This window comes from Haemorhous mexicanus, chromosome Z (assembly GCF_027477595.1).
Source record: "Haemorhous mexicanus isolate bHaeMex1 chromosome Z, bHaeMex1.pri, whole genome shotgun sequence".
Taxonomy (NCBI): Eukaryota; Metazoa; Chordata; class Aves; order Passeriformes; family Fringillidae; genus Haemorhous; species Haemorhous mexicanus.
The window spans coordinates 35,133,136-35,158,746 of NC_082381.1; the positions used below are offsets into that span (position 1 = coordinate 35,133,136).

Here is a 25,611-nt window from a genome sequence, read left to right on the forward strand (position 1 = left end):
CGCTCCCTCGCCCGCTCTCTCGCCATTTTGCGCCGGGCGCCGCCGCGGGCGCTGCACAGTCCGTGTCCCGGCCGCCGCCCGGGCTGACGGCGCCCCGCCGCAGGAGGAGGAGGGGGAGGCAGAGGCGCAGGGATGGAGAGCGATCGGCTGGAGAGCCCGGTGAGCGCGGGGGGGACCGGCGGGGCGCGGCCGCCGGGGCGGAGTGCGTCGTTCTTCTTGTGCTGCGGTGGGCTATAGGGTGTGTGCCTACCTGCCTGTCTGTCTGCCTGTCTGTCAGTCAGTCCGTCAGTCCCCCCCGGTGTGCGCCGACAGGTCCGTCCCTGCGCGGCTGTCGGCGCAGCCGGGACGGCGGGCAGGGTTCGTAGGGAGCTCCGACGGGCGCGGTGCGCGGAGGGGAAGCGCTCCCGGAGGGCGCCGGGCGGAGCGGGCGCTGCGCTACCGCTGCCGCTGCCGACGCCCGGGGCTTGGCGGGGCGGCCGCGAGGGTCGCGGAATTACTGAAGAGCCGCACCGATCCACAGGCGGCTCTTTGTGCGACAGATAAAAGACGTAAATAACCATGTAAATAAATAAATAAATAAATAAATAAATAAATAATATTCCTGACTCGGAATTATTACGCTACTGAAGTCAAGACAGTTTCAGCCCTTAAACGTGAATGACACCTCAGGAAAGCCTGTTGTTTAACCAGTCTGACACTTAATTTTGCTTTTTTTTCCCCTTCTCCCTCTTCGTAAGCCAGCGAGCAAGCTAAACGTACGGACTCCTATTGTTAAGAAGTATGGTTGCGTTCGGTTGCATTTCACTTGGTCCTTGAGTGGAATTAAGACTACTCCCCTCCTTTCCTCCCCTGCAATGCAGACATGACCTAAAGATGAACTGAGTTTGCCTGGTGGCAATGTTCACTTCAGTTGAAATGAATGCTGTCAGTGCTTTCATAAATGTTAATTGATATTTGTTTTAGCCAAAGAAGCGCCTCAAACCAGATAAAATTGTGTGTATTTGTTCTGCAGAGCTGGGGTTTGGTGACATAGAGCAGTGCCATAAGTCTTGGTGGCTCATGTTTTCTTGCACTTAGACTTGTTTCTCCCTCTTTCTATCATGAAGGTTGCCATTAAGGGTATTGAAAGAGAACTTATCTGCCCAGCATGCAAGGAATTGTTTACCCATCCACTCATCATTCCCTGCCAGCACAATGTCTGTCACAAATGTGTGAAAGAAATACTTTTTGCATGTGAAGACTCCTTTGCTGATGGAGGCTCTGAATCCTCTAATCAGAGTAGCCCACGAATTAGAATTGCTGCTTCTAGCATGGACAGAATTGACAGGATTAATAGAGCAGGTATGTATCAGAAATTGTGCATGTTTTCCTGATTTTATTATTAGACTGGCTTGAGCTGAATGGTGTCTGCATTGGTAAAATGTCTTCCTGGTACTCCTGATGCAGTTACAGAGATAACTTAGGGATAGTGCTACTCTTGTTAATTTTGTGTCAAGAACAATGGGAATATTTTTAAGGACAATGCACTCTGTTCTATCTATAATAGAGTCATCTTTGTGGCATTCTATAAATCTTTATAACCATTGTGTTTGTTTATTTCTGTATTTCAGCTACATGGTGATGTAGTAGCATCATGTTCAGTAGCATGGAAATGTAAATTTTGACTATTTCATTGCCTGCCATGGTTTGCTCTGGTTTCATCCAGCCCCAGTGCAGTAGTTCTGACTTCCTTCTGAGCCTGTGTAGATTTTGCAAGCTAGTTTTGTCCTGCCCACTTCATTATGCATACAGTAAATAATTTTCGATTGGTTATGATTATTGCCTGTTTGCAGATTTGAAGGGCAGATGACTGGAAGCAGACAGCCCTAACAGCCTCCTTCATTGTGGTCTGCTTGAAGATTTAAGGAGTGCTTAGCTTTAGGACTCCTCATGCTCTTTGTGGTATTGTGCTAGAAAGATTCTTGCAGTCTTTGTAATCCATGGATGAGTTGGTCTGCTCTCCTACAGATGCATTGAAAGTGCTTTGTGCATGCTTTCTTTCTTGAAAGATATCTGATCTTGGCTTTCAGGCTTTTTTCTGACATAATTATCCACTTTAAAACCACACTCTCTGTGCTGAGGAAGAGTTACCAACAAGACATTGTTACATTTATCTTACATTTCATGTTACTAAAGTTCATCCTTCCCAGTTTTCGCAGATCAAATGTGCAATTTCACCAGCTTCTTTTAAACAACTATTTAGTACTGTTTAGTACTGAATTATTAGTACTGGTACTCTTTCAAATCAGTTTGTTAAGCAAAAAGCCACTAATTCTTGGTCCTCCTCCTGCCACCACCACCCTGTCCTGAGAAACATGTACACAAGTTGTTGCAGGAGCTGTAAATCTTTAAATCCACTGTGGTCTGCCACCATGTCAGCAAACTGATGGGAATATATCTCCTCATCTGACATGCTAACAGAGAGGTAATGGCTTTCCTAAAGACCTGTTTGATGAGTAGCAAGAGAGGGTTGAGATTTGGAAATAATGAGCTTGCTCCCTCTTACCTCAAAGAGTGTTGGGCAGATGCACATCACAGGAAAATTATAATCTCAGACATTACAAATTTGCAGAATAAAAAGCATATGGAAATTGAAGCATTAAAGAATAGATGTTTAGATTCAGATTATACTGTCTTTGCTTCTAATGTTACAGGCATTATAGCTCCATTGCTATATTGGGTGTGAGATTTGCTCTCAGACCAGTTTGGTACCAGCAATGGTCGCCAGCTTGCAATTTACGTTTGCATAGTTCTTGTCTTGCATCTGCAGTACTCATACTGTGCATTGCCTTGCTAAATATGCTTTGTGATCTGTAGGGGAATTTGCAAGAAAACAGCTCCATAAGAGAGACAATGCAAGGAAAACATCCAAAGCGGAGTCTCACATGCATAACAAAAGTCCACTAGAACTTCTGAGAGGCTTGTGCAGAGCATGTCAGTGTCAAGACCTTAGTGTCCCATTTCAAAATGCATATGACACCTTATTCCCACTATGTTTTTTTGGTTTTATTTTTTTTTTCCCACTTAAAGAATCCCTGATGTCTCCATAAGGGAATATAATCTATTTAAAATGGGTTGGCATTTAAATTCTTGGTATGCCAGAAGGAGTTGGTCTGTATTTGGTCATGTTCTGTATTTGTTGTGCACACACAGCTTGCACTTACAAGCACAATTTATCTTAATGTAAAAATGACAAAACTCGTTGAAATGGAGTGTATGTGCTGCTTAAAACCAGTGTTTTGGTTTAAAAATACTTATCTGTGTGTATTGTATTTAAAATAATTTTTAATTAGCAAAGTCTTGCTGTATATAACATGAAAATGAAGGCTATTTCTTATTGCTGTTCAATTATCTCTAATGTTACTGTAATTACAGTGTTGGTGCAATTAAAGTGTGTAATGTGGTTATGTTGACACTCGTGTGAATGTTTGAAATATCTCTCCCTGTACCCTCCCCCCTCCAATGCCTTCTTTCTCCCTTTTCCTGCTCTGCTTAAATCTTACTGTTGTTTGATATACTAGGAAATTAAACATTCTTGCCTTTTAACCCTGCAGGAGTTAAACAGCCACAGGAGAGAAAAGAGTTGGTGCTTTTCATTTGAACCATTGTAAACCAATGGTATATCTCTTTTTTTTTGATGTCTAAACAGCTCTCTGTTCATTGTTCGCAGCCTCACACAGGAGGTCTTTTGGGTGCAGAGGTAGAAATGCTTCACTTCTTGTGTTGGCTAGAGATAGTCTAGCATTTAGATCTCAAGTTAAATATTGTCAATTAGCATATAGCTTTCTGTCAGTGGTCAAGTCCACAAAAATTCTTTTGCAGTGAGCAAAGGTACAGCAAAGAAGTTCTATAAGGACAGCTTTTCATTCTGTGCAAGACTGATTTAAAGGTCAACTGGACTGGAATTAAGTTAAGGATTGGATTATATTTTTTTCCTTGTGTGTGTATATGACTAGATATACATTGGTGCATACAAAAATGCACACAGAACCCCAGCAATCACCACACTGCCTCCTGCAGCCCCTGCTTTTTAATTTTCAGGAGTTTACATGCTCAAGTTTCAACGAAACTGTCTTACTGGTAATGAAGTGTGATTATTGGATTCATCTTCCTTATATTTACAGGTTGTGTTTGGCCATCACTGCTAAATAGAATGTAATATTGGTTCATTATTGTATTTAAGCCTGCTTAAGATTGAAATTTACACCATGTTGCTATGAGTAGGTGGTTATGAATCTCACAGTTTACCACAGCACATGAATATGTGAGGAAAATGAAATATTTTACACTTAGATTTGTAGTATTTGGTGTGTCTAATGACACAATCAGATTGAAGGATAGTCAGTCTTTTAATTATATCTCATTTCCAAAATTGATCTTTGTCTGAGCAGCTCAGCCACTGTGTGGACTTTTTTAATACTGATTACATTTTTTTAATGTAATTGTTGGTCAAAAATGGGAGAAAAAGTCCCCAAATTCCTTGTTGCCACAGTATTGGGAGACACATGAATAATCCATAGAATATGGTGTCCTTCAAGAAAGATATGAACTGAGCTAAAGACAAATCTGAATTTCACACTCAGTGGAGGACAAAGCAGCTGATGGGAAGAGGAAGTTTAAATTGCCTCAGTTGAAGGCTGAAAGTGTCATTAAACAGAGATACCGTACAATACCATCAGACCTCTTGGAAAGCTGTCCATGTCTGCTCTTTTTGCAGAAAGTGCTTTTGATTTGTGAAAGACTAAGGTATCTGAAAGTAACATTTTAGCTCTGCTGGCTTCTCTTAGGAGGCCTCTCCCCTCCCCCTTTCCCCTTTCCCTCCCTCTTTCTCTCCTGCTTCCCTCTTTACCCCTTCCCCTTGCTATCCCTACCCACTTATTTTCCGTTCCCGTCTTCCTTCCCCCTAAAAGCCCATCCAAAAACATTAACTGAGTTATGGTGTGGCATATACATTTCTATTTTAAAAAAGCCCCAACCTTGCAAGAGAGTCCAGTTGACTTTTAAATCTTTTTTTATTAGACTTTCACACATTTAATGTCCATGTCTTCCACAACCATAGAATTCTGGTAATACTGTTTACTTGAAAAACACAACTTTAAGATGTCTTATCCCTTTGCAAACCATTCACTGCAGCTTGGACTTTTCAACATTTTAAGTGTTGGTACCTCTCCTTGGGAAGATGATGTTTAGACATTGCCTTTACAGGACATACTTTAAATTGTTTTTTGACTTGAGTCTTTGCAATCTGCATGGTAATATTTGTGAGTCTGAGTGTATGTTGTGATTTTTTTTGCAACTGATTGAGCAACTTATTGCAAGTCGAGCAATCGGTTTACAAATCACAGTGGAAAATTTTGTGTGATGATTTCTAATATTTCACCAAATACATATTTGATTGTTGTAAACTGAATTGGCGAAGTGCAGAAGAGAATGTGGGTAGGAGCTAAGTTTCTCTGAGCTGCACATCTAAATACGTCTACAAAATCCAAGGGGTTTTTTGCTCTGTTTTTTTTTTTTTTTTGTGTGCTCTTTTTTGTTTAGATTTTTTTTAATATTACCAGAATTTAGTTTCAGCAAGTTGGACACAATACAGATAGGAAAGACAGTGTCCAAAGTAATTCATTACTTCATCAGTGCTTACTTCTTAAAATATTAGTGTAGAAATCCTTGAAGCAGAAAGCAAACTAGAGTGTTAGCATTTTAACACTCACTAGGCCAAAAGAGGATGGTTCTCCTTATTTTTGAGTATTGAAGTGGCAGAACATGCCAAGAAGCTTAGCAAACAAATTTCCAGGATTTAAAACAGGAAAAAAAACCCCCAACCTAGATTCTCAGAGTTCTGTCAATGAAAAGGGATGAGACATCTGAAGTTGTGCAGGACTTCCTTGGTACTGGATTGCTTTCCATGGAGAATGTCACCAGTCTTTGCAGAGCATGGCTCATGATGACAGTCTCATTTTGGTCCACCACAGGCAGAATGAAAGGCCTCCATTGGGATGGATATGAATTTCAGATTGTATTTTTAAACTTGACCACTGCACCATGTTTTTTTCCTCCTTGTTATCTTGCTTTGTCATTGTTCACTCCCTGCTCTAGCATACTACTTGTAGGCAGTCCCGATATGTGCTGCTTTGTATGATTATTTTCTTAGTTTCAGCAAATGTGTGTATTCTAGATCACTTTTTGTAGCTGTTGTCTGCATGGCACTGCATGTGAAGTCATCTTTTTGTCTAGGACATTGTAGAAGTCTGTATAGAAGATTTCTCTGTGTTCCTGTGTGCAGTGCTAGCTTGGAGCATACACTGAAAATAAAGTTTGTGTTTCACTGTTGTTGCTGTGCCTTGCATGCGTGTGTTGATGTGTATGCCAAGTTATAGGTACTGCAGGATGTGCAGTAATTAATTCATTTCAAGTAAATATGAAAAAAAAGTGAAATCAGGCAACAATCTCTGCTCCCTTAGGTAGAGAGTTGCATACCTGTGCCTTGTGTCACCCATCCTGTTCTGTAAATGCAGCCTAGTTGTTCTGCTCAGAACTTACAGAAAAGCATGGGACCAAGCTGGGTGGGAGACTGTCAGTGCATGCACACTTATCCATGCTCTGACTGTGACTTCTTAGCTGACAGTCATGCATAACTACCACGGGTTACATTTCAAAGATATTTAAAGGAACTGATTCCTCATAGGAGTGTTGGTGTTTTATTTGAAGAGACTGGAAAGGGCATGATAGGAATGGAGGTTTTGCATTGTTAGGTGAAGGAGCAACAGGAAAGCAGCTCACAGCAAGTGTATTTTGGGTAGCAACGCAGGACGCTTCAGAAAGAAATAAAGCATTAGCAATTTTGATGGGAAAATATATGCAGAGAAGAACAAATTTCCCTTTCTGAAGAAGAGCCGATTTCAACACTGAGAATTCAGCTATAAGTCATACCTCCATTTACAAATTTGTTAGTTTTCTGGTTTCAGCTGGAGTAGAGTTAATTATATGCTGGAATATATATTGGAGGGATAACAAAAATAAAAAGAATGTAATACAAAAGAAAGAGAGGAATAAAATCTAAGAAAAACAAGTGATGCATAATACAATTGTTCACCCAGTGCCCACCCTGTCACACCTGACTGATCCTAGTTTATGTCATGTCCAGGACATGTTATGGTTTGGAATATCTCTTTGGCTGTTTGGGTCAGCTGTCCTGGCTGTTCTCCCTCCCAGCTTTTCATGCACCTGCTCTCTGGTGAAGCATGGAAAACTGCAAAGTCCTGGATTTAGGGGCAGCACTACTTAGCAACAGCCAAAACATCAGTGTATAATAACCTCATACTGAATCCAAACCACAGCACTGTGCCCGCTACTAAGAAAATGATCTCTGACACAGATGAAATCAGGACAGTTAGTTATACCAATATGCAGTGCTCTCAAAGAGATCTTAAAGCAATACACCAGCACTACAGAATAAGGGGTTTTGGGTTTCTTTTTAAGGGGAAGCTGAGAGAATACAAGTTAAGCCTAAAGACTGGCTTAGCCTGCTTTTGAAGTACATAAAGGATGCTTTCTGGTAGTTGCAGCCTGTGGGTTCATGAGTGAGACAGGATGCACTCCTGGTTTGATAACCTCGGGAATAACCTCTGAGTCTGCATGAGACATCTCCTTACAGACTCAAAAGGCTTCTTAACTTATTGGCTTTTCTTGAGCCTGTGATTTTACTTTGAGGAGAGGGGGAAATTTGTGTGTAGCTATTTGGTAGGAGTGCAGCTTCTCTGCAGCTCCCCCTTTAGAAATTAATAGAGGTAGATGTATGCTGTGTATGCATCCCTGTGGAGATCTGTGGTTCCTCAGTTCAGAGAAGAGTAACTTGAAGACATAACTGCCTCAGATTCCCCAGGGCTTATTTAGCAGCCCTCCTTTATTGAGGCCTTTCAGGAGGGGCCAAGTGAGCCTCAGCATTTTTTGACTAAATTATTTGGCTGAGGTGATGTTGCTGTTGAGTAAGAAACGTCACAGACTCACTAGAAGACTGGTTTGCACAGCATAGCAGCTTTACTTTGGGTCCTCTTTTTTATACATTGTTCCAATACAGATTGACCTGGTTGGTGAATTAATCAATACATTCCACCTGATGGGCTAATTAACAAGACACCTTAGCTATTAACAATCTTTGAGAAGATCAAGAAAACAGAGAGTAGGAAAGCAGCACCTGCAGGTTTTTTATACTAATAAGCTATCATTGTTTATCTTTAACTCCCTAAAGTGTCTCAAGCTGATTTTGGGAAAACTTACCTAGTTTCCTCACTCTCTGACCAGGCTGTCACATCCACAAGATGTCACACTGTTCCCTCGTTTTCCTGGGTTTTTTTGTCACGGGATGAGTATTTTTTTACTCTTGGGATGAGTAAAGTAAGTTTGAACTCAGCCAAAGCAAATTTCAGGGAGCTCAAGATTGGCTATGTGTTTTTTTTTGCTCTGGGAGTAAGCATCTTTCACTTCAATATGTTAGGAAGCTCTTGCTTTCTATACGGGTAACCAGTTAGTTAAAACCACTTGGCTTCCACAAAGTTTTGTGTTTATTGTTTCAAAAGGTTACAGCTTGAGTGCATCCAAAACTAGATAAAGAAAATGGTATTGGAAGAGCTAAATTTATCTTAACATAAAATTAAGTTTTTGAGTAGTAGTTTGTAATGTTCTTTGGAGTCAGACATTACACTACCTTGTCAGGGCAATTGAATTTTCTTTGGCTTGGCAGACTGCATATGAATTGGTGTTGTACTGGTTTGAATGATGTGCTACAGTCTGGAATTGGTTTGTAAATTCCTGTGCTTCTTTTAAAATCTAAGCCAGTTTGGTTTACGCTCATCCTAAATTAGGTTTTGGTGTCTACACAGGCAGAAAACGCAATTCACTGACTCCCAGATCAACTCTGTTCCCTTGTCCGAGTTGCCAGCGGGATGTTGATCTCGGGGAGCGTGGCATCAATGGCTTATTTCGCAACTTCACTTTGGAAACCATTGTGGAAAGATACAGACAGGCAGCCAGGGCAGCCATTGCTATTATGTGTGATTTCTGCAAGCCTCCACCTCAGGAGTCCACAAAGAGTTGCATGGACTGCAGTGCAAGCTATTGCAATGAATGTTTCAAAATACACCATCCTTGGGGAACTGTGAAAGCCCAGCATGAATACGTAGGACCAACCACCAACTTCAGACCCAAGGTAAGTATACTGTACCTTACCGAATTCAGGTTGCAGCATTCTCATGTAGCTGCAGACATATCTGTGCCATGATAGTTGCTTCTTAGGACCATGATTGCTTTATTGACAATTGCTGTTATTTATTGAGCGAACCACAAGCTTTTGCTCCTTGTTGTCATTGAAGGGGACATTGAGAACATACTTGAAGGGTCCCGTAAAAATAAGGGGTTTACTTTGTGGAATGGATTGTGTTACTTGTGATTTGAGTCTTTGTTTTATTTTCTTTTTTTTTTTCTTTTTTAAGGATTAGTGATCACAAATAACAGAATATTCTAAGTTGGAAGGGACCACAAGAATCATCAAGTTCAGCTTTTAAGTGAATGATTCATACAGGAATTGAATCCATGCCTTTGGTCTTATTGGCACCTTGGTCTTGAGCATCTAGAATGGACTGCCAAGGAAGGATGCCTGTGTGTGGTAAACTTAAAAACCCCAACACACCTGGCCTCTTCCATGCCCCTTTTAGGTACATCCCCTTTGGATGCTTTGTGCTTGAATTTGATCCATCACCAAGCATCTTTCTCTCCTTCCTTGCATCTAACAAGAGTAAAAGGTGGAGTTATGGTCTCCATTGTTATGACACCATTATTTTTTTTTATCTTTAGTAGAAGAGATAAAAATGTTATAGCAAAATGCCAACCTTTTTACACTGGTGCTGCTGTTACTGCATTCAGACAAAACAGTGATAACAAAATGCCTCTACCTTTGTGTCTTATGCTGAGCATGGTACAGTATGTGGCAGTGCCTTATTGAATTTGTTAGATCACAGATGTTACCTGTCACTGATGCTGTCTTGCTAACCAGGGACCACAATAATGGCCTTAATTTCCCAGCACATGTGGGGGCACATTAAAGGACATGTGCCTGAACCTCCTTGCTTGATGTCCCAAGGGTGCCAGAAATGCTGATGGTCAGGGAGTCCTGATTAATTATGATTAAGTAAATTTGATTAATATGCAATGTGTAAGAAGCTCTTGACTGGTGTACTTTCCTTCTGCGACTGGAAAAATTGGCGCCTCTAAAGTTAGCAGGCTGGGAGATAGTGAACATCCAGAAGTCCACTTGGTGGTGTTTTCCTTGAGTCTAAAACATGAATTCCAGTTAAAAGTGAGCACGTGCTTCATATGCTTTCAAATGTACTTGCACACACATTGTGTGAATTGTCCCTCTATTGGATAAATGAGGAAGGTGAACGTTTGCATACTATCTTCTAGCTCTTTAAAATGCCATACAGCTCCTTAAAAACTTCTCTTCTATGGCATCTAAACCCTCACAGCTGCAGTGTTGCTATTGGAAAGTACCAAAGGCATCTTCTGATCCCTGTGCACTCCTAAAGGTTCCCTGTGGTGTTACACTACATGCAGACTGAATTCAGGATTAAGAGTCAGTAGTTGAATTCTCTTGAACCAGAGCAAAATGGGGTGAAGTGGTTTAGATTATTGTGACACTGAAGTATTGACTATGTGTGCATGTGTGGGATTTAGCATTTCTAATTATATGTGAAGACAGGAAGAACGGAAAAAAGGAGAAAAGCATGGTGTAGTTAACTTTAGATACATCTACTTGTTTTGAAAAACTTCCCAACCATGGTAAGATGATCTTTACTGTCATCTTACAGAAACTTTTCTGAGGACTGTTTGAGCCTAATATAAAGAGAAGTGCATTTTTCATTGCACTGCATTTTTAAGACCTGAGCTGAAAGCATGAAGTATCTGTTGATTTCCTAAACAATGTCCTCAGTCACCACTTTAATTTGCAACCAGGCTGGAGAGCACTTTGTAGCCTGTGTGGTGGGGATGGGAGAAGAACATACTGGGCTGATTGTTCTTGAGTTTTGAGAGAAGACAAGGCAGTCTGCTGACCTCTGCTGTCTCTTGCTTGCAGGCTGCAGTTCTTGCTTATATGAGGAGATGAATAAAAATAAGGATTTTCTGTGAGGTGTGGCCGTACACTGCTGTGGAAAAATTACTTCCACAGATTAACTGCATGACTGTAGCTTTTGAAGATGTTTGCCTGCACAGCTGATTTTCTTGGCAGTTTCCTTTTTTCCCTTTTTTATTTTCTTCCAAATCCACTAGTCAATCCAAATGGGATCGCTAATTGCATATTTGGTTTAAGGACAGTCTTAAGGTGCTGGTGAGACTGGTGCCTTTGGGCTTTTCACCATACCTTAAGAAAACACTTGAGACTTGAAAGCTGGTTTCAGGTTTTAGCCTATTGTGTCCATATTTGTGCTGCTCACAGTTTTCTATTTTTATGCCCTTTTCTGACCTTTCTTGTGTGGGGGCATATTGAAACTGAAAATCTTCCTCAAAAGTTCCTCTTTGGTAACTTCAATGCAATAGATGACCCAGATGTTGTCTTTCAGTGCTCTAGAATGAGGCAAAGCAAGCATTGTTTCTTTTTTTAAAAACACAAACACACATACGCGCTTTATATGGTTTAATCTGTTGCCTGAGCTTGGACTTGAGCAGCACTTTTTTAACTCTTTGAGCATTTATTTCAACAAGTTCTGGTTTTGAAAGGTGATTTTTAGCAAACACCAGCTTTCTTGCAATGCTGTTTGAGCTAATCCTGAAAGTAGCAGCCCATGTGAACAGCTTGTAACTGGAGTCAGACGGAAAGATTGAAACACTGGAGTCTTTTTTCTTTAAATGACTGTACTTGTAGGTGGTGGCTGCACTTGGTAGCTCCAAGAGCAATGGCTATGTGGTTTATCAAAATCTAGCTTGGACTTAACATTGCTACAATGTTACATCATCTCTTGCTTTAAGAAACAGTTCATAGCTCTTGCAAGAGATGTTGGCATGAGAAAGGTTAAGTTTGACAGTCTGGGTGTGTTATATATTGCATTTACAGCTCTGAGTTGGAGTGTAGGGTGCTGGAGGCATTGCAAACAACATGGGCAGGGTTTAGCAAAAGATTGATTGCTATATGGAGGGTACACAGAGACTGCTAGAGGCTTACTTACTGTAAACCTTGTGAAACTGTGTGTGTTCATCTGCTGGCTTTCAATGGCATTGACAAATATAAAAGGTAGAAGATAAACTGACTATAAAAAATACACTGATGAAGTCACAGGCTGCTTAGGGTTCGTTGTGTGTTTTGATTTTTTGTTGAGAACCTCAATTTTTGGAAGTACACCTGTACTGTTACTGCTCTTTTTTTTTCCCCCACAGATTTTGATGTGTCCAGAACATGAAATGGAGAGAGTAAACATGTACTGTGAAATCTGCAGAAGGCCTGTTTGTCACCTTTGCAAACTGGGTGGAAGTCATGCAAACCATAGAGTAACAACCATGAGCACTGCCTACAAAACACTTAAGGTAAAAGAAAATATCATTGGACCTGGCTTTAAGAAGGGAAAGAGTACTTTTGATGAGAGGGCAAACTCCCACTGGATAGAAGCCAGGATGTGTGTTTAGGAGACCCTGAACTAGTTTTGAGCCCTGTCATTGTGCAACATTTGTTAATGTATATATTATCTGATATAGGGCATGTTTTAGAAACTAAACTATTTGCTATGATGCTTGAAACTTAACCCTAGAAAAGTGCTGTCATCGTATTTCAGCTAATTGTACAGCAGTACAGACAACACAGAAGGTTTTAGTTAATCAACTTTATAATCAAATTTTTTTAATATAAGTGCTCAGGTAGCTTGTGGTAGAGGATACTTCAGAGGCAAATTTCTCAGATGGGCTTCTCAAGTATCTGTTGAGATCTTTGTATGTTTCTGAAGCTGCATAGCTGTTAATTTCCTAAGCAAAGCACTACAGTAAAGACTTACAAACATCAGATTGTTATTGAAGACAGCACCTACTTCCTCTTCTTCCTTTTCTTCCTCTCTTGCTCTCAGGAGAAAAAAAAAAAAAAAGGAAAAAAAAAAAAAAGACCAGATTACCTTGCCTTGTGCTACTTGGCCTCCTCACTGGTTTCCAAGGCCTTTCCTGTACACCTGCTAACTCTTGCAGCTAAGGAAGCACTGGGCCAAACCTGTGATTTGAACTACTAATTTTTCTAGCAACTCTTACTACAAATGATTTAATAACTATCAGCTCCTTTCTGTAAGTTTAATGTCCCGAAGTCTCTTTTTCCCAGTCTAAGAGAGAGTGATTCCTGGGTGATTGGGAGCCAGCTGGCATTGTTGCCTCTGATCCTTAGAGCCTGTGCCAGTAATCTCACTCACAGTTGCTTTGCAGTCACTGCAGATCACCAAACAATTCTCCACAGGACTGCTGCTCATAACTGGTGTCATGCTATTGTCCTTGTGGCTAGATAAACTGAGGACAAACAGGATGACCTGCCTGTGCTGGTTGTCACTTTGTGTGAGATGCCCTATTCTTGCTGTTTTACTTCAACAGGAGAAACTTTCAAAAGATATTCAGTACCTCATCAGTAAGGAGAGCCAGGTGAAAACTCACATCACACAGCTGGATCTGCTGATGAAAGAAACAGAGGTAAGAGTGGCTTCAAGGTTGTCTGGGTTTGGCCTTTGTACAGACACAGGAAGGATTCAAAACTGTTTTTAGTGAAATGTTTCAAACTTTGAGTTTTTCAGTTAAGTAGTAAAATAATTTTTGAACAGTTTGTGGTAGACTGAATCACACATGGTAAGACCTAGTCCTGCCCGTATGGGAAGCAGACAAAGGGAAGTTTACTTTTGTGCAAATTTAAATAGAATAAAGCTTACTTGATACCTTAACCAAAATGGGTTAAACATAGGGTATTTGTGTATTTATGATGGTGCACTATTTACGCTGCCTGTTTACCTTGACAAAGGCAGGATTAAGGGCAAAATCTCCCTGCAGAAGAGTCACATACAAGCTGAACAACATGAAGGAAGAAATTGAAGAAGCTCCTAGTACTGGTGTGTCTTGATTACAGACAGCCTCCGAGTTTTGCAGTTCCTTTTATCCAGGGCAGTATTCAGGGGTGGCACTATGGTTCAGAGGGTGTACTCGAGAAGCTGGACCGGACCCTCAGGTCAGGGTGGTTGGGGAAGGTGGAAGAGCATCTAGCTCTTGGGCATGAAGACTTCAGAGAGACTGACGTGCTTTTACAGTGCTTTTTCATGAGCTATCTAGACAAATGTAATGCATAACTCAAGGCATAATCAGAGGAATACTTTCCTGCTCTTCATTCTCTGTTAAAGACAGCAAATGCTGACTAGCTTGGGTGGTGTGCTGATCTCATTTTCAGCGCTGAATAGCATAACAAAGCTCATTATTCTTACCTGTCAAATGGATGACTAGATGGCTGTGATGTCTTGAACAACCTTAAGTATGTTTCTGTACAGAGTCACAGTGATGTAGAATCTGTCTGAAATGTCTTTTGTTTGCTCCTAGTGCAACAGTGAAAGAGCTAAACAAGAAGCATCTCAGAGTTTTGAAAAATTATATTGTGTCCTGGAAGAGAAGAAGTCTGCAGCTCTTAGGGCAATTGAAACTTCTAAGAATATAAGGTTGGAAAAATTGCAAACACAAATGGAAGAATACCAAGGGCTCCTGGAAAATAATGGCCTTGTAGGATATGCTCAAGAAGTGCTTAAAGAAACAGATCCCTCCTGTTTTGTTCAAACAGCAAAACAACTTCATGTCAGGTATCTTAAATATCTTCTGTTTGAGGTGCAAGTACTGTTCTAGGATGTCTGTGCAGTTGTATTCTCTAGGAGATGGTCCTGGTCATGTTCAGCTGGAACTCCTGCATTAGAGCGTGCCTTAGGAAACAATACTCAGGAGAAGAGTGCTCTTGTCCTGCCACAATGCCTAGCCTTGTTCAGTGGGACTGCAGTGGGAGGGTAGTCTGTTTAACTCCCTGAAAAATTCCTTGTCTCAGAGATTTTATCAGGTATTTGCAAGTTAATCTAACAGGGCTCTTCTGGCTTTAGGCTCTTTGATCTTTGTGTTTTCTACTAATGCCCCACATCAGTTTTGCTCTTTGAATGTAATGTTCCAAATTGTTTAAATGTTTTGCCAACTGAATGACTACCTGTTCATTATCTTTACACTGATACACAAAAGGACTTTAAATTTGGCATTTGACAATCTTTCTAGAGATTCTAGTGAAAATTTCTGGGAGACATCAGTATGTATATGAAAGCAGAACTTTTTTTAATGCAAAACCTAGCATTTTTACTTTAAGGAATGGCCCACTTGAATTGCCTTTCTTTTTTTCTTGTGCTATACCACTTTTGTGTTTTCAGAATCCAGAAAGCTACAGAGTCTCTGAAGAGCTTCAGGCCAGCAGCTGAAACTACTTTTGAAGACTTTGTGGTGGACACTGCCAAGCAAGAAGACATCCTTGGTGACTTGTCCTTCCATTCCAATGGTAAATTCTGAGAGCATTAGGTCTTTCTCAAGTTCTTTTCATTAGGTCTTTCTCAAGTTTTAAGGGCTTCTCTGGAGAAAGACAGAACTTGCACAGGGCAGCAGTTGCAGGGCTCAGTGTTGTGACTTGCATGGTTCCTTCTGTCTCCATGATTCAGAAGGCATTACCTGCCAGCAGTGTTAGTTTCAGCTTTCATAAAGAAGCTAAAATGACATTTCCTTCAGTACCAGTTTGCACTGGCTTCCAAAATACTGTATTTACATCACACCCAGTCTTTCTAAAAGCTTTTTATTGCATGACAGAAAGTAATAGTTTTTAAAGTTGCCAGAAAAAAAAAGGCTCAAGCCTTTCTAAGTAAAAACAGAAAATAGGGGATTTATTTAAGTGTATGAACAGAGAACCATCCTCATCTACTCCTTTTAACTGAGAGTCAGATGCTCTCCTTTAACAGTCCTATAGCTCAACAAAGGAGTTATCTCTTGGTTTAAGACAGTTTTAAGAGGCGGACGCTTTAAAATGAGTTTCCTCCCAATATAGTTTTAACTAATCCCTTTCCACCAATAAAGAAAAACAAGTATGAAAATATAGAAGTGAAAAAAAATAACAATTTACTAAAAAAACAAAATAGCAATGGGTCAAAAATAACTGTAATAGTCCCTAGTTACAAAGTGGCTGAAATCTCACTGGGGCACAGCTAGATTTGGAATACAGTAACAATTTGGGTTAACCATACAGCCAGGACTGGTTGTATGGTTAACTCCAAAACAGCATGTATCTAAATTTCAGAGCTTTTTTTCCTCATGTGTTTCAGGTCTAGAAATACCAGTAATCAATGAAGAGCAAAGCAGAATGTACAACAAAGCTCTGATCAGCTGGGAATGCCCTGGGAAGACAGATTCAGCTGATATCTATGTCCTTGAGTATCATAAACTTAATAAAGAAGAGGAGAGTGTGACATGGCAGAAGATTGAAGTTTGTGGCAAGAGCAAAGTATTATCAGATCTTGATGATGACAGCAGCTACGCCTTTAGAGTTCGAGGTTACAAAGGGTCCATCTGTAGCCCTTGGAGCCGAGAAGTTATTATGCGTACTCCTCCAGCTCCAGGTAGGGGTTTTTCTTATGTCCGTCATTGTCAAGAGCTGAAAGTAGTTTCCAGTAGCTCCCAAATATTTCCTGCACTGTTACCAGTTTCACAAATGTTTAGAAGCCCTGTTATAGATTAAGTCAGTAACATACAGAGACTGTTAGCTTGTGTGACAAAGTGGCAAATTCTAATGCCAGTATGACTTAAAATGTAGTTTATAAGTACAGAAGGCCAAATACATAACTAAACAGAAGTTTTTTTGGGATACTGTTTTTCAGTTTTCAGTTTTCTTTTCGATGACAAATGTGGGTACAACAATGAACATCTCCAGCTGAACCCCAGAAGAACATCTGTGGAAAGTAGGGCTGGATTTCCTCTGCTTCTGGGATCTGAGCGCTTGCAGGTTGGATGCTTCACAACCCTGGATTACATCATTGGCGACACTGGGATTGCCAAAGGGAAACACTTCTGGGCTTTTAATGTGGAAGCCTATTCGTACCTGGTGAAAGTGGGAGTGGTTCCTAGCAGCAAGATACAGAAACTGTTCCACAATACCCCTGATGTTATCAGTCCAAGGTAAATTGCATACTCTTGCTTTAATGCATGTTTTACATAAGGGGATGGGTTTTTTTTTAAAAAGTAAATGAAGAGCAAGTCTGTTCTCAGTTAGTACACAAGGTGAACCTAACCAGTGAAAAGTTTGAAGGGTTTGGTGTAAGCAAGTTGTCCCGTTATTAGCAGAAAGATGTCCTGATTATCCAGAGTCCTATTTTCTTTCTTTTTGGGAAAGAAGTCAGGTTCCTGTAGATGCCAAGGAATGTCAGTTAAAGCAAGAAGGTTAAAAAAAAGTGTAAGTTTTCAGATTGAAGCAATGCTTGATTATCAGTAGTAAGGCTCTGCCTTAATTCCCTTGGCATACAAGGTTTGGCAGCCTTTCAGAGGAACAGTGTTCACTGTACATATTTGTATGTTTTTGCAGTAACTGTGTCACAGTGGATTCCAAGTCACTGGCTCACCCCAGGCTACATGCTTGCATACTGTATTGGAGTGCTACTGAGCTCAAGCCAAAGTACAGTGGACAAACCAATAAAAAGATTTCCATCTCACAATTCCAGCAATTGTAGCAAGCCTGGACATATGTGGAAACTGCAGGCAGGGAGGCTATCTCCTGGGGACTTTATTCAGAAATTTAACAAATGTTTGCCTTCTTCCTGTATAACACATGGAAAATGTGACAGCACAATCTTGAGCTCCTTAAAGCCAGATGGAGCCATTTGCAAAGTGAGAAATTAGATCTAAATTTCCTGATTTCTTTTTCCTTCTCCATCTAGATATCTGCGGAATTTTAGCTGACACAGAAACAACTGCCCCCACAAGCATCCCAAAACTGAAATCCTAAGTAGGGAATGTCTCTGCTGAAGAATGTGTGCTTCTCCATGTGTCTTTATCTGAGGACAGAAGTGGAGAGAAAAGCATGTAGACTGACCAAATATGTCTGCAGACTCTCCAGTAACCATCTGGGAAACTGTTCAGGGAAGTCTTCAGAAAGGACACTTTAAAAAAAGTCCCCAGACTTAAACTACTAAAACACTACCTTTTGTCTTGTAATTTTACAGATACTGTAACATAGCAGCATCATGGAAAACTCACAGGACATGTTCTTGTCTGTAAGGATTGGTCATATCAACTGGAGCTGAAGCTGGCCAGAACTGCTGGGAACAATAAAAAGAGTGTTTTAAAAATACGTTAATAGCACAAGGGAGTCAGAAATACCATAGGCCTGTTATAGGAGGAGGACTTTCACCTCACTAAAAGGGACAGAGACAAGACAGGGATGTTTAATGCTTTATTGACCTTGGTTTTCAACACCAGTGGTGGGCATTGGGGGTCCCAGAACTCAAGGACCACAACTGTGAGAATGACTAACTCCCAGTCAATCCCAGATTTGTGCAAGATTTGCTGTTCCACCCGAATCCCCATAAGTCTGTTGGGCTTGATGGGATTAATCCTAGGGTACTGAGCTGGCTGATATCATTGTGAGACCTCTCTGATGTTTCAATGGTCTTTGGAGGTGCCAGTCAACTAGAAACTGGCAAATGTTGTCCCAGTTTTCAAGACTGGCAGGAAAGATGACCCTGGTAACTACAGGCCTGTCAGTCTCACTTCAGTTACTGGTAAATATATGGAGAAGATTTTTCTGGGAATTACTTGACAACTGAAGAACAGTGCAGTCATCAGGGGAAAGTTCTAGAAAAGGACTTGGAAAACTTACTTTTCTTTCGTGACACATGAGCTGACCAAGTTGGCGTAATCTCTTTTGATTTCAGTAAAGCTTTTGATGCTGTGTCTCCCAGGATCCTCCTGGACAAACTGTCTGGCACACAGCTGGATAAACACATCATGTGATTGGTTAACAACCGGATCACACGTCAGGCACAAAGGGTTAATGTGAATGGGGTGACACCAGACTGGTCACCTGTCACTGGGGGGTTCCACAGGGCTCCAGGCTCAGCCCTGTGCTCTTCAACAGCTTCATCAATGGCTTGGACACAGGACAGGAAGGGTTACTAAGTAAGGTCACAGATGATAGAAAACTGTGTTGACTCCCTCAGCTGACTCCCTCAAAGGCAGGGAGGCCCTGCAGAGACACCTTGCCGAATGAGAGGATGGGGCAGGCACCAAATGTATGAAATTCAGCAAGGGCAGGCGCTGGGGTCTGCACCTGGGATGGGGCAACCCTGGATGTACAGAGAGACTGGGAAAGGAGAGGCTGGAGAGCAGTGTTCTAGAAGAGGCCCTGGGTGTCCTGGTTGATGGGAAATTGAACCTGAGCCCACAGTGCCCTGGCAGCCAGGAGGGCCCCCGTGTCCTGGGGGGCATCAGGCACAGCATCACAGCCAGGCAAGGGAGGGGATTGTCCCGCTCTGCTCTGCTCAGGTGCAGCCTCACCTCCAGTGCAGGGGGCAGTTCTGGGATCAAGAACAGCATTGAGCTGAGAGTGTCCAAAGGAGGGCCATGAAGATTTTGAAGGGTCTGGAGGGAAAGCCTTATAAGGAATGACTGAAGTCACTTGGCTTGTGCCACCTGGGGAAGAGGAGATTGAGGGTAGCAGAGAGGCAGACACTGATGTCATCTTTTAGGTGACCATTGACAGGACCCAAAGGAATGACATAAAACTGTGTCATGGGAGGCTTAGGCTGTATATTAGAAAAACGTTTTTCACCCAGAGGGTGGCTGGACTCTATAGCAGGCTCCCCAGGGAAGTGGTCCCAGCACCAAACCTGCCTGAGCTTAAGAGGCATTTGGACAATGCTCTCAGGCACATTGTGTGACTCTTGGGGTTATCCTGTGCTGGGCCAGGACTTGGAATATAATGTTTTTTGTGTTTTCCTTCTAATTCAGGATGTTCTATGATTCTGTGATTTTTTTTACCACCCAAGATTTTTCTGTGATCATGTGTTGTCTGTCTTACAGAAATGTTCTTCTCCTGTTCACATCACTGATCCCACTTCAGCATTTGACAAAAGAACATGGGGTTTTTTTTTGTGTTCCAGATACGAGCAAGACAGCGGTCATGACAGTGGGAGTGAAGATGCCTTCTTTGACTCATCACAGCCTTGCACACTGGTCACTTTAGGCATGAATAAGTTCTTTATCCCTGCTACACCTGCTGCTCTCAAGGATCCAGCCAGCAGAATCCTTCCCTTGCCATTGTGCTTGGGCATTTGCCTTGACTGTGACAGAGGCAGGGTAGGGTTTTACGATGCAGGCTGTATGAAGTGCCTGTACGAATGTGAGGTGGATTGCTCTGGCTTAATGTACCCAGTGTTTGCTTTGATGGGTGGTGCGGCAGTGCGCCTGCAGGAGGCTGTCACAGCCAACGACAGGGAGTACCACGACGACATCTAGTGCGGTAATCTCTTCCCATTGCTGTTCTGAGACAGAAAATGAAAGCAGAAGAATTCTACCTTAGCTTCTAGTCCTGATAAATTATATTCTACCTACATGTTACTCACAAGCCTCTGGCCTGTGATTTTTTTTAAATAAATGGTCTAGACACTTCCTGCACCAGAGGAATTCTCCTGCCTTTCTTGTGATATGTGCAATGCTGTTCTCCAAAGACTTCTTTTCCTGGGGGAAGCAGGGAAGAAGTCTGACTAGCAACCAAAATTTACTTTTCAGGACTAGCAACCAAAACTTACTCTTTGGGGTAGAAATCTGCCTTTTATTTAACTTAAATCGTTACATAGTCAGTTTTGTATTTAATGAAGTCAAAGCTGACTGTGTGTAATTGCCATTCTCCTTTTAAGAAATCTGCCTGAATGCCTCTGCAGGGTTAAATGCTTTCCAGTTACCAACCCCTGAGCACCACTTGGGCCTTTCAGCACAGAATAGCATATTGAAAAAAAATAATATGAAAGAAGAAGAAATTAGAAATGGTGTTGAATGTTTAACTTATACTTGGAATGATGAAGGTAAACTTGAATCTGATTGCATGTTATATACCCTTAATGTGATTGTTAGTTAAAACTCAAGTTCTGTCACTCAGTGTCATATAGTTGGTGGCATATTGGTAAGTTTTTTTATTCTTCCAGGCTTTTACTATAAGCTATCTAAAATTAAGTGCAATTGCATCTTAAATGTCAGAATTTGGAATAAAAAATCAGAAATGTTTGCATGTGTGAATAATGGTACCTGGTATTTAGGCAAAAGCAAGTTAGTTGCTGACATGAGTAATTATATGTGAATTTAAAAAATTAACCTATGAAAGCAACTATTAAAGAAATACCTGATTTTCTAATTTTTTTTTTAATCTAGTAGCAGCTTGAATTTTTCTTAGTAAGAATGTTAAAAATGCACTGGTTAAGTTTTGAGGCCTAATTTCTGCCTTAAAGGATGTCTCCTTTCAAATTTCAGTTCCTTTAATGTTAAAAACTGTATCACCTTTGCAGAATCATAGAACCATGGGAACAGCTTGAGTTGGAAGGGACCTTTAAAGACCATCTAGTTCCAACCCCCCTTGCCATGGGCAGGGACATCTTCTACTAACCAGGCTGCTCAAAGCTGCATCCAACCTCACCTTGAACACTTCCAGGAACAGGGCATCCACCGCATTTCTGGAAAACCTTCTCCAATGTCTCACCACCCTTATTGTTAGAAATTTCTTCCTTATCTCCAACTTAAATCTATCATTTTTTAGTTTAAAAGCATTGCCCTTTGTCCTGTCTCTCCAGGCCTTGGTAGAAAGCCTTCTTCCATATTGTTTTAAAATCCTTTTTATATATTAAAAGGCCATAATAAGGTCTTTCTGGCGCTTTCTCCATGCTGAATAACTCCATCTCTTACAGCATCTTCACAGGAGAGGTGTTACAGCCCTCTGACAATTTTTGTGCCTCTCCTCTGGAACCACTCTGTACTGGGGGCCCCAGAGCTGAACGCAGTGTGTGCAAGCACACATTGCTGGTTCATGGCCAATTTTTCATCTATCAGGATGCCCAAGTCCTTCTCTGCAGAGCTGCTCTCCATGCCCCAGTATTGATAGTGGAGTTTCCTGGGTCCAGGTGCAGTACCCTGTGGTTGGTGAACCTCATGAGATCCACATCAACACTGGTGCCAGGACAGACCCTTGAGGGATACTGCTCATTACTGGTTTCTGCTTGGATATTGAGCTGTTGACTGTGATTCTTTGGGTGTAGCTATCCAGTCAATTCCTTATTCACTGAACAGTCCATACACTTAAACCCTTCTTTTTCAAGTTTAGAGGTAAGAATGTTGTGGGGGATCTTATCAAAGGCCTTACAGAAGTCCAGGTACATGGTATCTCTTAGCTTTTCCCTTATCCACTGCTGCAGTCACTGGGTCACAGAAGACCACTAGGTGAGTCAGGCAGTTCTTGCCCTTGGTGAACTCAGGCTGTCCCTGATCACCTTCTTGTCTTTCATAAGTTTCGACCTATCTTCCAGGAGGATATGTTACATGATCTTACTGAGAATGGAGGTGAACTGCCTCTCTTTATAGAAACCCATGTATAAAAAAAAGTAGAGTGTGTGCGCTGTTGACTTGTGGAAAAATAAGGATTTAAAGTGAAGGATGTTTCTAGTAAGTACTTGGTGCTTTCTAATTTGGGGATATGCTTTCTAATTTGGGGATATGCTTTGTAATTTGGGGATAGTGTTGCATCTTGATGAATGTGTATGAAGTATGCTTACTAAGTACATGTATTCAGCTGCAGAGCTCTGAAATGGTACCTGAAAATCACAATACAGTTAAGTAAATGTAGGTCATAATGCAAATCTTTTGCAGGCTTTGCTGTCTGAACTGATCTGTCCTGGAGTCCACCTCTCCCAGTGTCTTGTCTCCTAAACCTCTGACTGTGGCCACTGTTGGAAAAACTGTCAGAAGCAGTTGTGTATGTCAGCACGAGCATGACAGCCAGAAAGGCCGAGCAAGCGTGACTTCTTGTCTGCATCTCACCTGCAAATGTTCTGTCTTGATAAGGCTGTGTGAAAGTACACTCCATAGATTCAGTGTGAGTTGTGTGAGAAACTCTTTGATGTCCCAGACGCAGGTGTGAAGTATGAGGTACCATTTGGAATTTTCTCCTGCAGGAGAAAAGACAAACTGCCTCTTACTAGTTAGCCTTTTTAGTAATTTCTTCTCTTTTAGATAGCTATCATTATAGCCTTTAATTTCTGTCATTTCCTCCCTTTCATCTCTCTTACTGGATTTAAGCTATTGCTCTCTTCTTGCCTGCTGAGACCGACTGAACAGTCCGTCCATAAAACACTTTGTTGCTGTGAAGGATGGTAAAGTTTTGTGTTTTTCTTCTTCTTGTCGTCTTAAAACCATAATTGCCTTTTATTTGGTTGATACCCAATACCATGCTCATGATGAAGCTTCTTCTGCAGTGTTTTTCCTGCAGCCCTGATGGTTAGCTGTGCATGCAGGGTTTTCCCCACCTTGTGTGCTGTTTTGCATTTGTTTATGTTGATAATGCTTGTTTACCTAGTCACTAAGTTCTGAGGGCCTTCTGTCACTTCTAGACTTGGATGTTCCTGAGTAGCTTAATTGGAAACACAAACATGCCCATGTTTTTGTTTGTTTGCTTTTCCAGGTCTTGGAGCAAACTAAGTTGTAGTGAGACTCAGAATATCTCTCTGCTGTTAAGATTTTTTGTTCCTTCCACTTCTTCCCCCCCTCCAATATTTATTAAACCCCAAGTCAAGCACTGAAAACTTACATTAGCATATTCTGTTGAGTATGTGAGTCATGATCTTATGTGTGAGTGCAGCAGTCAGAGAGAGCCAGGAGAAAGGACTCACTTCAGTAGCTGTGACTTCTCCCCTTCTATAACTGGCAATGGTCAGTTCATCTACCACACCAGGAATTGGCTTAGAGCTGTAGGTTGTAGGGCTGAACTTTCTTTTCCAGACCAAATCTCCTTCCAAAGACAAATGTTTCATTTTTGATTCCTCTGTTTCAGAAACTGGTCTAAATTAGAGGCTTTATGTCATGGTTAGCCCTCCACATTTCCACATATAGATTTTTTATAAGCATCTGCATTTGTATCACTGGACCTTTTTTACTTTATAGAAATATTTATAAATGGAACAGTCTATTGCAGAAATGAAGGCAGTGTCTCAGACTCAATGATCTAAAAAAAAGATTATTAGTTTGGGACTGTAGAAGTAAGAAATTCAAAATTTAGGGGCTTTTTCTACTAGAGTTTCAAATTAATTTAACATGTGTTCTACTATGCAATTACTCTACTGGACAGAAACTGATGCTACTTTAAACATTTATCTACCTTTTGATATATCTGTTTGTATTTATCTCATTCATTTAAAAATTAATTTGGCTTTTGGTGTTACTTGAATACTTAGTATGCATTCCAGACAGTACTCTGTGGTGCTTACTCCTTACTTCTTCTTACAGCTTATGAAAAACACACTGTCAAGAGGCACTGACAACATGCTGTGATATTTTTTCCACTACTATGGAAGTGCAACTTTCAGAAATACAGTTCAGCAGTACTTGCCTATCCAGATAATTATTTTTTCAAGTTTCTCCCTATGAAACAGCACTTTACAATGTAGACTAGGCTAAAAATGGTGTGGTATTGTGTGGATCTTTGTGCAATATAGCTGTTTGGTGACTATGGTGTGACTTGCAAAGCTACATACAGGTGTGAATCATGTAGACACTTTTTAGATACCTAAAGCTTTAACAGAAAGGCCTTGTTTGAAAATATTCTGAAATGTAAAAGTGATGTCTTGGGTTTTTTTTTAATAAAAGCTTAAATACAGTATCTTAGTCATTCACATTATTACATCCCAGCTCCTGAGTATCCTGGTTGAAATAATTTTTCCTACAAAACATGACAACAGGTGACTTGTGGGGAGAAAGCATTGCTTTGATTCTCAAGTGTTCTCCTATACCAGTACCTCTGATTTTAGGAGGACTAAAGAGTAGTTTGGACTGACTGCCAGGCTTTTACTTAAGATGTTGATGTTAGGAACTTGACTATCTGAGCCTCCCTCCATTGTGAGGGAAGGAAAATGTGCATCCAGAAAGAACCGGGCTCTTGAGCTTTTTCAAGGGGACCTACCCCTTCCCTAGCAGAGGAGGCAGATGCTGCTTAGCTCTTCAACCTGTACAGCTCTGCCAAAAGACCTCAGGTTGGGTGGACCTGCCTGTCTCTTCAGTCCTGAAAATTGGTGCCACTGCTTAAATCTGCATTCCTTGTTTCATTCAGTGTTTACATTGGTTGATGCTGTTGTTTGCAAGGCGTTTTAAAGTTCCAGCTTCCGGTGGTTGCTGCCTTCAGGCCAGCTGTGTGTGCATATGGAAGCAAGAGAGGCTGTATCCACAGGGAATCTCCTGTGAGCTGTGCCTGTGCAGTTAAAGCAGCCAATA

The 25,611-nt window shown here is 41.1% G+C and overlaps 1 protein-coding gene across 2 annotated transcripts; it reads left to right on the plus strand.

Moving 5' to 3' along the window:
* On the plus strand, positions 1–25,003 carry TRIM36 (tripartite motif containing 36). Of its 2 annotated transcripts, none has more exons than XM_059874203.1 (10): positions 1–159; positions 1,107–1,341; positions 8,919–9,244; positions 12,463–12,609; positions 13,645–13,740; positions 14,629–14,882; positions 15,486–15,610; positions 16,422–16,715; positions 16,974–17,271; positions 18,027–20,227. In XM_059874203.1, exons 1-10 carry the CDS (start codon positions 133–135, stop codon positions 18,046–18,048), a joined length of 1,824 nt encoding a protein of 607 aa, XP_059730186.1. In that variant the 5' UTR covers positions 1–132; the 3' UTR covers positions 18,049–20,227. The 2 variants fall into 2 exon arrangements, with proteins under 2 accessions (XP_059730186.1, XP_059730185.1); XM_059874202.1 differs by lacking the exon at positions 18,027–20,227 and adding an exon at positions 20,250–25,003 and having other exon boundaries at positions 3–159.
* The last annotated feature ends 608 nt before the right edge of the window (positions 25,004–25,611 follow it).

Excerpts from the sequence above, each read along its gene's own strand:
- TRIM36 (XM_059874202.1), top strand. The coding sequence starts at position 133 with ATGGAGAGCGATCGGCTGGAGAGCCCG. Across the intron at positions 15,611-16,421 it reads CTTGTCCTTCCATTCCAATG|GTCTAGAAATACCAGTAATC; the intron begins GTAAATTCTGAG and ends CATGTGTTTCAG. Across the intron at positions 16,716-16,973 it reads GCGTACTCCTCCAGCTCCAG|TTTTCAGTTTTCTTTTCGAT; the intron begins GTAGGGGTTTTT and ends ACTGTTTTTCAG.